Genomic DNA, 14,838 nt, shown 5'->3' on the forward strand with positions numbered 1-14,838 from the left:
TAGGATTTAACAAAGACTACAGCCCCCATGATTCCAGTCAGTGTCATCAAACTACATTTTTGTTTGTTGTGAATATGTGCCCTCTAGTGGTGAAAAAGACATACTGTGCCTTTAAATGGTTCAAGATTTATGTAAAGAATTATATGAATAGCTAATAGTTAAATATGGAAGGAAATGATTTACAGTCGAAAAACCAACTGACAATAAGTCAATCTCTTTGAACTCTATTGAGCTTTAGATGATGACATATTTTGTGTAACTTTAGAGACGAACCCTAAATGTGCAAAATATATCACACCCAACTTCAAGCCAACTTATTGCTAGTGACAAAATACCTTAAGCAACTTCTAGAAGCTTCAATTGTTTTAACCTTTTATTGTTTGCATGAATCAATGTTTTGAGAGGACAATTCAGCTCAGAATATAACAGGATGTTGAGTTGCTTGCTCCAGTAGTACTCCACGTATGTCTAACAATCCCTCCATTTTTCTCCCAGCAGAAATATGGTGTCGCAGCGGAGCCCGTGGTCATGAGTGCTGGCATATGTATCATATTAGCCAGAAAAACTCATGATGCAATGAAAAACAAAGGCTGCATTTACAAAAGATCCACCCAGAACCGCTAGAAGGCAAGTTACTGTGACCTCTTAAAGAAACACGGCTGTTTGCTAGAATAAAAATCAAATGTGAAATAAACATCATTAAAAGAGAGTTGTTTTGGATTTGTGTAGAATTTAAGTATTTACAGTAAAGTATTGATAGTGTTTTTGTACCATACTATAGTAAAAGGTATTGTGTTGTACACTCACCGGCCTCTTTATAAGGTACACCTTGCTAGTACCCTGTTGGACTCTCTTTTGCCTTCAGAACTACCTTAATCGAACAAGGTACTGGGAATATTCCTCAGAGATTTTGGTCCATATTGACATGATAGCATCACACAGTTGCTGCAGATTTGTCGGCTGCACATCTATGATGCAAATCTCCGCTTCCACCATGTCTCAATGGTGCTCTATTGGATTGAGATCTAGTGACTGTGTAGGCCATCTGAGTACAGTGAACTCATTGTCATGTTCAAGAAACCAGTCTAAGATGATTCACACTTTATGACATTATCCTGCTGGTGCTGGCGCTTAATCCTGCTAGAAGTAGCCATCTGAGGATGGGTACACTGTGGTCATACAGGGATGGACATGGTCAGCAACAATACTCAGGTAGGATATGTTGTTGACATAATGCTTAATTGGTACTAATGGACCCAAAGTGTGTCAAGAAAATATCCCCCACATCATTATATCATCACCAGCAACCTGATCCCTTGATACAAGGCAGGATGGATTGGCATGATGCTCGGTTTGAACTGCAGCAGATCGTCTTGACCATGTCTACAAGCATAAATGCATTGAGTTGCAGCCATGTAGTTGGCTCGGCTGATTAGAAATTTGTGATAATGAGCAGATGGTCAGGTGTACCTAATAAAGTGGCCAGTGAGTGTATATCAAAACACACACACTTTATGTCAAAAACACTTCGATGCTATTAATCACGATTAATCTTTTGCTAGTTTTACTACAGTAAACTGTGTTTTACTGTGTGTATAGTATTATAGTATAGTTAGCACTGTATATTAGTACCATATTGGGTAATTTGTCTATTTTACAATAGTTGTACTACCAGAGCTACTACAAAATTACACCAATAAAATAACTAAGTAGTTCACTATAGTGTGGTTCAAAAACACTACAGTATTTACTTAAAATACTATATTATTTTTATACATATACAGATTTCATTCATCTCAATTGTTTAATATATTTTTATCCAAAATAACACTCACTTGATCCTGGTTATTTGATAGTGTGTGACAATCTCTGTGTACTGTTAAAGTGTATACACATGAAAATCTCGATACAGCACTTTCAAGTCATGAAAATACATTAAATATAATATTGCATTCATTAGTACGCGTCTAAATACTATCCAGACTTGACTTTCGGATGGATTCCTGCTGAGATTCCCTCAGTTTCTCACTGGCCAATCTTCTGGATTAAACTTTTCTTTTACTCTGTCATTATGACACGTCATCCCAGTTGCCCAAAGTCTACATTCTACAGTCTCGTGATCTATTCCCGTTTGATCAAATCCACACATTACATTCTTTATGTTCAGTCAATGGCAGCAGCTGGATTGCCTCTTCTTAAAATTGTTGTCACAATTATTGGAGATTTCTGTGGAGAGACCAAATATTTGTGTTTATGAGGAAATTCTGTATGACCATACTGGCAGATTTGTCTAAAGCACAGATGTCAAACTCAGTTGCTGAAGGGCCGCAGCTTTGCACAGTTTAGTTCTGACCATTATTAAACACACCTGAGACCTGCAGGTATACAGTGTGTTGGAGCAGAGTTGTAACTAAATCGTGCAGGGCTGGTGGCCATCCAGGAACTGAGTTTGACACACTGGGGGCTGTTTCATAAAAGTGGTTTAGAAAAGCGGGTATTCAATGAGTCAAACTAAACGTCCACGCTTCAATTGGTTCCATAACAGCAAGTTGAAAATCATTTGATCTAACTAATCTGAGTTCAGTTTAAATAATCTAGATAACTGCTTGTGCACGTTACTGTCCCAAAACCCTGAAGGTTGAGCATAGATACATAGATTGTGTTTTGATTATGAATATGCCAAATTTACTGAAAGAGCTCTGAAATGAGACACATCTGTTCACAGTGAGCCGTGATTGCTTTAAATATATAATATTTTAAACATAATAATCAAAATCTATGGCTTGCAGCAAAGCAAGAGGGAATCTGACATGAAATTGGAGATTTCAGGGATTTCTGCAGAATGCTTCTTTCCCTTTGACACTTGTGTTTGCCGCGGCCCCTGGGAAAATGTCTTTATATTGAAATCATGCTTATAAATTCCCCGATTATTACCCTACTTCTTCATATCAGTCAATGCTTTCTTAATATATTTTCTTAATTAAATTTTGTAATTCATACTACACATATAGCTAAGTACACCCCTCACAGATCAATATTTTAAATTAATATGTTCTACAGAATGCTTTATAATATGTTTGTGCATATACAGTTAAAGTCAGAATTATTATCCCCCCTGAAATATTATCCCGCTGTTTATTTTACACTGTTTATTTCCTAACATATTAGTTTTAATAACTAATTTCTAATAACTGATTTATTTTATCTTTGCCATAATGACAGTAAATAATATTTTACTAGATTTTCATATTTCAAGACACTTCTATACAGCTTAGTGACATTTAAAGGCTTAATTAGGTTAACTAGGCAGGTTAGGGTAATTAGGAAAGTCATTGTATAATGATGGATTGTTCTGTAGACAGTCGAAAAAGAAATTAGCTTAAAGGGGCTGATAATATTGACCTTAAAATAATTATTAAAAAATTAAAAATTGCTTTTATTCTAGCCGAAATAAAACAAAAGAAGAAAAAAAATTATCAGACATTCTGTGAAAATTTCCTTGCTTTGTTAAACATCGTTGGGAACTATTTAAAAAAGGGAAAAAAAAAAATCCAAGGGGGGCTATTAATTCTATTAATTCTTATTAATTTCAACTGTACATTAGATTATTCAGTACCAAAGCCAAATTTAGGACTAATCTAACAACAAATAAACTAAAGATCACAGTCCAAATTAATAAGTTGAGGGAAAATATTAAGTAATAATAAGAGGTTAAGTGAAATGAAATGGCATCAAATTACATCAGTCGAATGGTAACATTACTTTGATTAAGCTTGACTTAATCAAAAAGATAATGATAAGCCTAAAAGATAACCTGTCCCGGACCAGGCTAGTTTTCCAGCATAAGTTGTCATAGTAACTGAGTTTGAACTATCGTAAATTTGATTTATTGAACAGAATCCCCCATTAATTAACCAGACTTACCAAAATAAGCCTGGCTTTTTCTCTAAGCTTGGTTTATGGAACAGCCCCCTGGTCTAATGTTTGGAACAGGTGATGGTAAACTAGTGAAGTCACTTGAACTTACTGACGATATCACCGGCTCGTCTAGAATTGTTCTTCTCCAGCTCAGATAAAACAGTGGCCTCAAATGTAAGCGAAGCAACCCGCAGGAAGAAATCTCTCACACTCGCCCCTGTAGACGACACCAAACATGATACAAACAGTTGCAATCATTCAAGAATTTTTAATGATTATGAAGAAGTCTTGTTACTTAAAAGAATCAATTCAGCATATTATGATAATTTCTGAAGGATCATGCGACATCGGAGCAATAAATGACAGTAATGATAAGAATAAGTTATAGTTTACAATATATTGAAAGAGGATATTTCATTATATCTATGATTTGAAAGTAGAGCTGCCATTGTCCTCAATGAGTGCTGCAATAATGACAAGAATGAAATATTAGACAGCTTTTTATGCAAAAGACATTTTTTATCTTTCATACACTGTAAATGACTTGATCACTTCTGGTAAAAATGCTAAGTGAATTCATAAAGGAAATCATTCATTTGTTTCTTGGTGTAAAGAACATTATCATGATCTAAAACATCTTTTTCGAATGTAAAGATATGGATGTTACAATTCCTTCATGGAACCAATAAAGGCTATAAAATATATATTTTGTAAGTTTAGTTTGATGCATACAAAACATTTGCTGTGCAGACACATTCCTGTACCTGACAAAGCAGAAACTGCCCAGTACTCTGCTCTGATCTCCTCAGACAATCGAATGGCCTCCTGCTCCATTTGGGCCAACAGATCTGGATGCTACAAGAGAGAAAGATCCCTAGACTCTTTGATCTCACAAGAAAACATAGATTTAATTGTAAGTATAATTTCATTCATCCATATCCTTTTTTTGTCATTTTATTTTGTATTTAATCTTGTGAAAGCCAGAGTGCATTTAAAGGCACACACTTAGAATCTGCTGTATAATGTGGAATTTCATCAAATTTAGTTTAAAGTTTTGAGCATATTAATAAAAACTAGATGTTTACACTAGGGCTACACAATATATCATTTCAGCATCGATATCACAATGTGATCATTCGCAATAATTACACTGCAGTATCTGAAATGTCAAGTTCAGCTTCAGTTTATTCATCCCTCAGCGAAATTATAGTTTACCAAGACCCATATTGTTGAGTGATTTTTGAAGTTTAACTTTAATAGAGTGAAATAGTGCTTGTTTGCTTTGTTTTTAAGATCTATGAATAAGATTTCAAGTGCATTTAAAATAATAAGTGTAGAAGAAATTATAACAATGAAAACGTATTGCATTTATTTTTTTTAAACAATGAAGACTATGCAGTTGTATTTGCTTACATTTGAATTTGAAATATTTATATTCACATTGCAATAATTAAATAAATATAGCAATTTCAGATTTTTCCAATATCCACCCCTAGTGTACACCTACTCAGCTCAAGATACGGACTGACATCTTAGGAAACTTTTACAAAAATTTTACCATGTTACTTAGATGAGCTAATGTCCTTAATGCTTTTGCTAATATTTGAGTAAAGACTAAATTAAATTTAAAATCATGTTTCCAATATTTGATGAACATTTTGATATACAGTAGTAATCAAAATGCATATTATCTAAATGTTCTGGGCATGAACACATGAGCTGCTCAACCTTTTCTTTTTATCAAGTACACATAGAAATATAAGCATCTACATGACAACTTGTCAAGCGGTATAGGCCTAGTAAAATGTCATTCTCAATTTAAGAACAAATAATAATTATAACCAGATTATAAACAAAACAGGAACTAAGTTATTTTTTGACAAAAAAAAAAAAGTAAACAGATTTTTAAAAAAGAAGAAATAAAAGTCAATAAAAAGGAATAGTTCACTCCAAAATGAAAATTCTACTCATCCTCCACTTGTCCCAAAATGTTGGAATAAAACAACCAATGACTTTCATTGTATTTTTGTTCCTACTATGGATTATTGACTGCTTTTTTCCAACAGCAGAACATCTGCCTTTATGTTCAACAGAAAAAAGAAATAAAAAAAAAACACTTTAGTGTGAGTAAATGGAGAGGAAATTTTCATTTTTGGGGTAAACTTTTCTTTTCTTTTGACCTTTTTGATAATGTTATAACCATTCAAATGGAATAAAATAACTCACAGACAAAAAAGAACTTTTAGGACACTTTTTTTCAGCGATAGATCATGTGAGAGTTACTCACACTAAGATCCTTCTTAGTTCCCACGAGGAAGAGCAGGACACTGGACGGGTCATTGTCCCTCATGGCATCTTCAAGCCATTCTCTGAATAAACAGACACAGAAAACAAACACCATTCATGATTATTTAGATGTATTTCAACCACAATAACAGCTTCAACTGTACCTCGCGTGATCCAGAGACTCATAGTTGCTCAGGTCAAACACAACGATGATGGCTGGAACAGAAAAGCAAAACATTTGAACTCTACTGACAGCAAGATTATGATTGATATAGTCTGTTTTATCACCTTGCGCTCCTCTGTAGTATGTGGAGGCAATGCATCGAAATCTTTCCTGACCTGCTGTGTCCCACCTGTATTGAAAGACATGATTGGCTGAAACCAAGTGAATGACAGATAAACCAATAAAATACATTAAAAAAAACTCACAGCTGCAAACTGAAGGGTACCCCGAGAACTTCAAATCTCTCCATCTCAAAATCCACTCCAATAGTTGCCTTGTACGTTCTGTCAAATGAGTCTTTGCAGAATCTTGTGGGAAAAAGACAAATCATTCATTTTTCTTTCTTTCTTTTCTTAATTTGTAAGTATTTTAATTCTGGTAAAATATAAATTAAATTTTGGACACATTTAGAACAATAAGAGAATAGGGAATAGATCATTTGAGAATAGAATATTTACACACTCTTACCTGTTTATTAAACAGGTCTTCCCGACCCCAACATCACCAACGACAATGACTTTGGCTACATTTAATCTAAAAACATAGAGAACATTCATTCATTCATTCATTCATTCATTCATTCATTCATTCATTTATTCATTCATTTATTCATTTTCCTTCAGCTTAGTCTTTATTTCAGAGGTCACCACAGCAGAATGAACCACCAGCTATTCCCGCCAGTTTTGGGGGTGTAAGGTCCACCCAGTTGGCCCAATGCCGGTGTCCACTGGTGGATGAAGGTTCACTGCATGTTCGGTCTTTCCAGTGCACAATGTTGATTTATATTAAACTTAACTCATATCTGACTCCAATTTTAGTATGAGGTGGTTTAGAATATTAATATATTTATCCTCGTTTTGTCTGACTCCAATTATAAAACATTAAGAAGATTATATCAATATGTAATTTAGATAAATGTTTGAACCGTTTGTCTTCACTAGTAACTATTACATCCGTTCATTCGGGTGCTCATGTCGCTCAGAGAAATCGCCTCGGCCGAAGGCGTCCCTCACGGTCACACTCCGGTCAGTCTTGAATATTAAACAGAGGTAAATTGACTAATACTTTAGATGGCCGCTACCAGCGCGCTCGTTCTAAAATACTTTAGTTAGTCCCGCTTAGATGTACACCTTTGAGTTAAGACAATCATCATTTCTAATTAGAGGTTAGGGCATTAATATAAATGTACCCGACTACTGGACTCTATAGTAACTTTGGTTTTCACCAAGCCCATGGTTTCCCATATGAACTTAATTTAGAATAATATTACCTTCAAACAAAGGTCGGGTACCCAATCTAGGTTAGTCGTGCAACACCTTGTTGACCTAGACGGAAGTTATCGCCCTTTCCACCTAAGTACACATGAATCAATATCAAGAGTCAGCCGGATCGCTAAAACACAATTAGTGTGCCAATGCTCCATCTCAATTGGATTTTAGTCCGTCTACTGACCTGACGCAAGACGTGTGGAAACAAGGATACAGCGTAATCTACTTGAATTAATAATTACAGAGTGAGCAAAATATGGTCAAACATTACAATTTATTTGTCAGGTAAATGTAATATGCCAATTCAATCAGTCAATTCATAAATGATCAATACAAAACATCAAATTATCAAAGATAAATCCAAGATGAAAAAGATGCATTCCTGACTTTGAAATATACATAACATGGGGCAGACCCCATGTTATGGGCTGATCTGGTTAGGCAGAATCGCCCTGAGCTTTTCTTAGCCCTTACCTTAAATAATCCAAGAATTCCCTCAAGGAAGGGGGTGTGAATATATAACAAAAGGCATTCACACTTAGTGTCACACCCCTCACAGTGGATCAAAAGATGCCTGAAGTTATATATTTATTGTTCTGATTATGTCTATTTCTGAGAGAATGAGACCATTGTACCAATCGCACTGAGACATTTCAAATGATATCAAACATGATAGTTAAAGTCAGTTTGGTTAATTCTAGAACATTCAAACATTGAAATGACCATATGTGTGAGTTGGGGGGATGAAGCAGACTCAGATGCAAATGCAGCAGGAACTGGTTTTTCCCGCATTCCCCTTGCTGAGTTGTGAAGTTACCAGTCTCTGTTTTCAGCTCATGTTTTGAATTGTCAAAGATATCAGAATATTTGCAATATTTCAATTCTTACAGGGGTAACGCATTACAAGTAACGTGAGTTACGTAATAATATTACTTTTCTAAGTAACGACTAATGTAACGCATAATTACTTAATTTTACAAAAATTAAGTAATAGTATTTGAGTTAATTTTTTAATAATGTAACTCAAGTTAATTTTTAGATTAATTAATTAGTTTTCAAAAAATAAATTGCTAAATTAAAATTAGTGTAATCACATTAAATCAGTCAATAAGCTGCCCGTGGGAACAGACAGAAACCAAGATGGCAGAACCTTACATTTTTGTGGTGGAAGTATTTTCATTATTTTGAACACAAGGAAGAAAATGGGATTATAGTATCAATGGAGAGTGATTTTACTGAACTAATAAGACAAAAATACAAAAGTAGCATACACATTGCTTTCAGCTTTCATTATTCTGTATATACGGCATGTGTAGAGTCAGGAAGTTCTCAGACGGTAACATTGCTCTAATTCTTTTTATTCGTTTTTTTAAAGGTAAATGAAGGTGCTGGTTATACAGTGTGCCAATAAATGCAGAGCTCTTCTATTTAAAAAAAAGGATAATACCCTGAAAGTTATGAAGAGATCAAGCCTCAGGCAGGTATGAAAAAGTAACTCAAAAGTAACGTAACATTACTTTCCATAAAAAGTAACTAAGTAATGTAACTAGTTACTTTTTTGAGAAGTAACTTAATATTGTAATCTATTATTTTTACTGATTCCAGTATATATTACGCAGCCCAGTATTGGAAAACACCCAAACATTCTTGCATTCCCACACACACAATCTATACTGCATGTCTTTGGGCTGAGAACATGCAAACTCCACACAGAAATGCCTACTGGTCCAGCCGGTAATCAAACCTGGGACCTTCTTGCGGTGAGGTGATAGTGCTAACCACTGAGCCTTCATGCAAGTAATATAAAGAACATTATAACTAAAATGTGCATTACACATCACACATGCATAAATATCGCTCATAGTTGTATAACATTTCTATGTATAGGATTACAACAAAACAAAAAAACAGCATTGTATTAACTTCTGCATGTGCAGAAGGTACATATTTGAAGTATATATATTTGAAACTTCAACTTTTATAGACCTTCATTTGATCTATTATAAATTCTTAATTCCTAAAGTCAATCTTTTAGTAAGAGCACTTTGCACTGCATTAGCCCAAACAAGAACACATATCATGAAAGCCACTATCTAAATTTATGTATTTCAACAATGTGCAATTATGAGAAATTGATTTTCAAAATTGATTTAGGCATTATTGTAAAAATTGCTTTGAATACCAATGGTAATATTGTGTTAACTGTAGCCTTTAGTGTTGTAGTAATGTACAGGTACTGGGACATGTAAAATGTTGACATATTCGATAAATCACTGCCCAACTGCAAATGTTTTCCCTTCACTTTACAAAACTCTAACTAAATTAACTTAAAAACTAAATTACAAACTGTCGTTTCTGTGTCAAGTATAACTTACCCTGTTTTCTGCCCTTGACAAGCCTCTCTAACAGTAATATTGAAGCCATCTTTGGTGTGCACTGCAGCATCTCTTGTAAAATACTGAAAAAATAGACCAATTTAAATGAGGTTAAGTTTTAAAACAAGAAAAAAACAAAACCTGTTACATGACAATCTGCTCTGGCTGAGTCTGGCTTATTAAGCTCAGAGGGTTATTCAATGTTATAATCCTCTATAAGGAAGTGTTTAATTCTGAGGTTAAAAAAAAAGAAAATATATAAACATGGCTGAATGTTCACAGAGACTGAATGAATAACTGAGTAATACAGAAAATGTTACCAAAGGGAGTTCACAGATGATCCGGTCTCCTTTCACAGGGGGTAAAGAATTCATCATGTGAGAGCTTTAACAAGAGCACATTGACACAACCACAAACACTCTACCATTCTGTCCTTCTGGGAAGAAATACATAATAACCATGATGAGGATGGTGATAATAATAATAATTATATAATGTAATAATAATAATAGTAGTAGTAGTAGTAGTAGTAATAATAATAATAATAATATTAATAATAATAATGATAATAATAATAATTAATAAAGAGTATGTTTAATATGTTTAACAATAATGAGACATGCCTTACTATATTCTTCTTCTTCTTCTTCTTCTTCTTCTTCTTCTTCTTATTATTATTAGTATAACAGTTAAGTGTTATTAAATCAATAACGACATAATTACCGTCATCATTAATAACTGTAACAAAAATATTCATAATACTAAAATTATAAATTAGAAAATTAACATTAATGAAAAATTATTATCTTGCTGTAATAAAAATCTAAACAACGATAATTAATATTTATATTAACGAAAAAAGTAAATACATCTTACCTCAGTACAGAGTTTTTTTTTACCTTCTACGAGTAACGTTAGCTTTTTAGACTTAATAGCAACTATTAAGTCGACACGTTATGTTCTGTTTTGTCAACAAATGTTTTACATATCTAAAACAAAAAAGGCAAAGTAATATAGAAGTAACGTTAACCTAACGGACAGCTTTTACTGTTTGACTGCTCAAAGCTCGCCTCGGTCTCTTGAGGCTGCGCCCAATATTTACACTACGTGATTAAACTACCATACCCATAATGCATATCTACAATCTCGCGATAACTGTGTGTGTCAACGTGAAACCCTGCAATATACTGAAGGAAACCCCTCTCGTTCTTCCTTTCCCAACATGGCCCCGAAGGCGAAGAAGGAAGGTGCGTCAGATTTATGCATTTTATGTTATAAAAATAAAGTTTGTGCAAATTATATACAGTTTTATTTTCATTCAAATGTAAGTGATGTGGTTATGTTCGTTTCTAGCAATTTTTTCGCCGTCTGGAGTAGGAAAATACAGCTATTTAGTGCGACGAAGCTGGAGTGAAAAGAGCGGCTAGCAAGCTAATCATTGAACTACATGCGCTCATATGGTGTCATTACATCAGTCTTTCTGCGAGTTAAAAGCATTGTCCAGTTGTCATTAACTGGTTCTCATTTTTTATTTTGAGAGTCCAGAGTGAAAAACAGGCAATTGACACTTTGTTAGCTTGTAGTTAGCTCGTAACGTTAACACACACGTGGTTACTCGTTCTTATTACTTTTTCATTATTAGTCAGTTTAATATTCGTGAAGTAAAAAGCAACTGGATCAAGCTATAAAACTTTTAGGCTCAAAACATTCCAACGTGTCCTTGAAGCATTTTATAGCCGATTCCTCAATGTAAACACCTTCATGTTCACGTACAATTGATTTGGTTGTAACGTTAAAATTTTCTGATTTCTGTTGTAAATGATTGTTTTTATTTTAGCTGTTATCACGATTTTAAATGTTACATTAATTTTATAGACCGTTTTGTTGTGAGTGTTTAGACAGGGGTGGCCAATCCTGTTCCTGGAGAACTACCTTCCTGCAAATTTCAGTTGCAACTTGCAACCCTTATCAAACACACCTGTCTGTAATTATCAAGTGGATTTCGGGTCCTACTTAATTGGTTCAGGTGGGTTTGATCAGGGTAGGAGCTAAACTGTACAGGAAGGTAGATCTTCAGGAACAGGATTGAGCACCCCTGGTTTAGAATAAAGAAATGTTTCTAACAAAGTTGCTTATGAAGTACAACAGGCGAAGTTTTATAATAAGGTCATTTGATGCATTTACATCAGCCGTGAGAAATATTAAAGTTCTAATCTTTGTCAAAACTTCAAACAGTATTATGAATTTGAGATCTAAAACGTGCATTAAACCAATATTGTATTTCTGAACATGTGCATATAAAATTATAAAGCAATAAACTGATTTAATAAATGAATAAAAATCTATCAAAAACGTTCTCTTTAGTTACTATTCCATGGTTTTATTTTTTCAAATGTTTCGACAGCTGTCCCGGCAAAGACTGAGGCCAAATCTAAGGCCCTGAAAGCCAAGAAGGCTGTGCTGAAGGGAGTCCACAGCCAGAAGAAGAAGAAGATCAGGACTACCCCGACCTTCCACCGGCCCAAAACCCTGCGTCTGAGGAGGCAGCCCAAGTACCCTAGGAAAAGCGCTCCACGCAGAAACAAGTAAGACCCGGACACTGCTTTGTGTTTTAGTGTGTTAAATTTTGAATTCCAACAGAAACAAGAATTACTTTTTTTATGATGCAAATGATGGGAATTGCGATCAAAGCATGAAAATAATGTGATTACGCTTTTTTAAAACTGATGCATCCTCATGAGAACTTAAGTAAAACAAAACGTTTTTCCAGAACATGAGTGAGTTTATAACAAGTGTTGCTCTTGTTCTGCCAGGTTGGACCATTATGCCATCATCAAGTTCCCCTTGACCACTGAGTCGGCCATGAAGAAGATCGAGGACAACAACACTCTGGTGTTTATTGTTGACGTAAAGGCAAACAAGCATCAGATTAAACATGCCGTCAAGAAACTGTACGACATCGATGTGGCCAAAGTCAACACACTGATCAGGTATAACTATTTATTAATCTAGGCATTTTTAAACAGTGGTTTTCAACTTTGCCGTCCAGTGTGCACATGGAATAAATATGTTATTATATATAATTATATGCTTGCTCACTTATTCAAACTTGTAAAAGATTTCGTTTTGTCTCTTTTTATTGTTAAATGTTTAAGTGATTGGTGTAAAATACAGAACTGAAAAGGGTTGAGAAACCAGCAGTTGTGTCAATTACAGAATTATTACTGGAACATTAACTTAAACTTTTATGTAGAACGTATTAATTAAGATTAAAAAGTACAAGTACTCAATTAAAGTAGTTGCTTTCTACCATATCTACACTTAAGGCAAACATTTAACTTCATTTTTAAAAAAAAAACCTGACTTATGAAGTTTTTCTTTAAGGCAAATGTTAAGAATCACTGTTTTAAGGCGATGCTTTTATGATGTTGAGATGTGCTAAAATGATTAGAGGAGAAACCCTGCTGTGTAATGATGTAAAATAATTATTTCTCTGAAATGTGATGTTCTCAAAGGAACCACTGATACACAGGAGAGGTTCACTCAGATTGTGATGCAGTGATGAATCTGTTCTGAGTGCTGCATTTATTTCTCTCTTCAGGCCCGATGGCGAAAAGAAGGCATACGTTCGTCTCGCACCAGATTATGATGCATTGGATGTTGCCAACAAGGTAAATAATTTATGAACTAGTAAATTAATTTCATGTCACTATGTTGGACGCTGAGGAAGTTTATTTTTGAAGCTCTGCATATGATGTAAATTAAGTTTCTGCCTGAATGATTGTGATGCATTCAAAGGAACCACTGATGCTCTGTTTTCTTGCCTTTGTGAAGTGTTTGCTGTGATCAGTACTGATTATCATCTGTTCTCTATTACAGATCGGCATCATCTAAACTGCTTTTGGTCAGATGTACAGAAGAATAAATGTTTGTAAAACAAGTTTTGTTTTGTGTCTTTTTCATTATTATTATTTTTTTTTTAGGTTTAAGAATAGCCTTTTGGTCATTACTTTTTTTTTTTTTTTTAGCTGTTTTCTTTCGTTTGATTTAATCAAATGTAAAGGCATGACATTAGCAAATTTAAATTTCAAAGGCAGACCAAAGCACTTATTAAATGCCTGTAATACTGCCACTAAATCAAATAACTGAATATCTATTATGACTGAATTAGACCATGTAAGGTTTTTATTGACTTCCAGCACACTTCATTTCTGGCTTGATTGGAGTTTTTCATGGGTGCAATGTGAAATAGTACTATAATTAAAGTAGACACATGCTGATGTCCACAAGTCGGAGAAATACATTTTCTGAGTCTGGCTTACGTCAACACTATACCTGTAAACCCTTTTTCCTGGGATTATTGTTTATCTTACAGTTCTATCCCGCTATCATCCTGTAAAGGTATTCTCCCTTATTTCTCCTGTATTTTCAGTGTTTTTCTGATGGGTGGCAAGAAACATTAAAGAGCCGAGCCCCCCTATACGCAACCCATAACGCCGAACCTCCAGGGGCCGCCCCTTGCTCTTAAATGTGGGTCTGTTCTGTGTATTCGCTTTGTTTAGGCACGAAAACACTTTAAAATATAAAATCAGTGCAATTCCCATTCCTTTTTATTACAGTTGCCGTCACTCCTCCTATGCAATCCTCAAAACAGTCATATAATGGTGCATGACTGTCAGCTGACACGTTCCATAGTGATAGACACCGTTTCCTAAACGAATTCTGAATTTGAAGCTGAGCGAAAGTCTGGCTTTTGGGTGCGTGTATA

General features: G+C 34.5%; 2 protein-coding genes and 3 non-coding genes across 33 annotated transcripts; 4 read left to right on the plus strand and 1 right to left on the minus strand.

The window, feature by feature from the left end:
- Window positions 1-360: 360 nt before the first annotated feature.
- rab34b (RAB34, member RAS oncogene family b) lies at window positions 361-11,143 on the minus strand. 29 transcript variants are annotated; one of them, XM_073935904.1, is made up of 12 exons: window positions 10,947-11,143; window positions 10,699-10,728; window positions 10,391-10,419; window positions 10,071-10,153; window positions 6,896-6,961; window positions 6,634-6,735; window positions 6,493-6,557; window positions 6,369-6,420; window positions 6,206-6,287; window positions 4,683-4,773; window positions 4,028-4,135; window positions 361-2,226 (listed from the first exon to the last, which is right to left on the minus strand). In XM_073935904.1, exons 6-12 carry the CDS (start codon window positions 6,675-6,677, stop codon window positions 2,168-2,170), a joined length of 501 nt encoding a protein of 166 aa, XP_073792005.1. In that variant the 5' UTR covers window positions 6,678-6,735; window positions 6,896-6,961; window positions 10,071-10,153; window positions 10,391-10,419; window positions 10,699-10,728; window positions 10,947-11,143; the 3' UTR covers window positions 361-2,167. The 29 variants fall into 29 exon arrangements, with proteins under 29 accessions (XP_073792005.1, XP_073791996.1, XP_073791990.1 ...); XM_073935895.1 differs by having other exon boundaries at window positions 10,391-10,503; XM_073935889.1 differs by having other exon boundaries at window positions 10,391-10,506.
- A 126-nt stretch (window positions 11,144-11,269) lies between these two features.
- rpl23a (ribosomal protein L23a) lies at window positions 11,270-14,010 on the plus strand. The gene is given in 5 exon segments (NM_001001593.2): window positions 11,270-11,317; window positions 12,475-12,655; window positions 12,884-13,060; window positions 13,672-13,741; window positions 13,950-14,010. Coding segments are annotated over 5 exon segments (468 nt in total). The 5' UTR covers window positions 11,270-11,292; the 3' UTR covers window positions 13,965-14,010.
- On the plus strand, window positions 12,733-12,803 carry LOC137488883 (small nucleolar RNA Z17). The gene has a single exon (XR_011008144.1). It is a non-coding gene; the product is annotated as a small nucleolar RNA Z17 (small nucleolar RNA).
- On the plus strand, window positions 13,537-13,600 carry LOC137488880 (small nucleolar RNA SNORD42). The gene has a single exon (XR_011008141.1). It is a non-coding gene; the product is annotated as a small nucleolar RNA SNORD42 (small nucleolar RNA).
- On the plus strand, window positions 13,816-13,883 carry LOC137488881 (small nucleolar RNA SNORD42). Its single transcript, XR_011008142.1, has one exon. It is a non-coding gene; the product is annotated as a small nucleolar RNA SNORD42 (small nucleolar RNA).
- Window positions 14,011-14,838: the final 828 nt, after the last annotated feature.

Source organism: Danio rerio, chromosome 21 (genome assembly GCF_049306965.1).
Source record: "Danio rerio strain Tuebingen ecotype United States chromosome 21, GRCz12tu, whole genome shotgun sequence".
NCBI classification, from domain to species: domain Eukaryota; kingdom Metazoa; phylum Chordata; class Actinopteri; order Cypriniformes; family Danionidae; genus Danio; species Danio rerio.

Coding starts and splice junctions, on each gene's coding strand:
- rab34b (XM_009295489.5), bottom strand. CDS start 10,447: ATGATGAATTCTTTACCCCCTGTGAAAGGAGACCGGATCATCTGTGAA. Junction 10,154..10,390: donor TCATCTGTGAACTCCCTTTG/GTAACATTTTCT, acceptor CTATTTTTTCAG/TATTTTACAAGAGATGCTGC. Junction 4,136..4,682: donor GGCAGTTTCTGCTTTGTCAG/GTACAGGAATGT, acceptor TGTCGTCTACAG/GGGCGAGTGTGAGAGATTTC.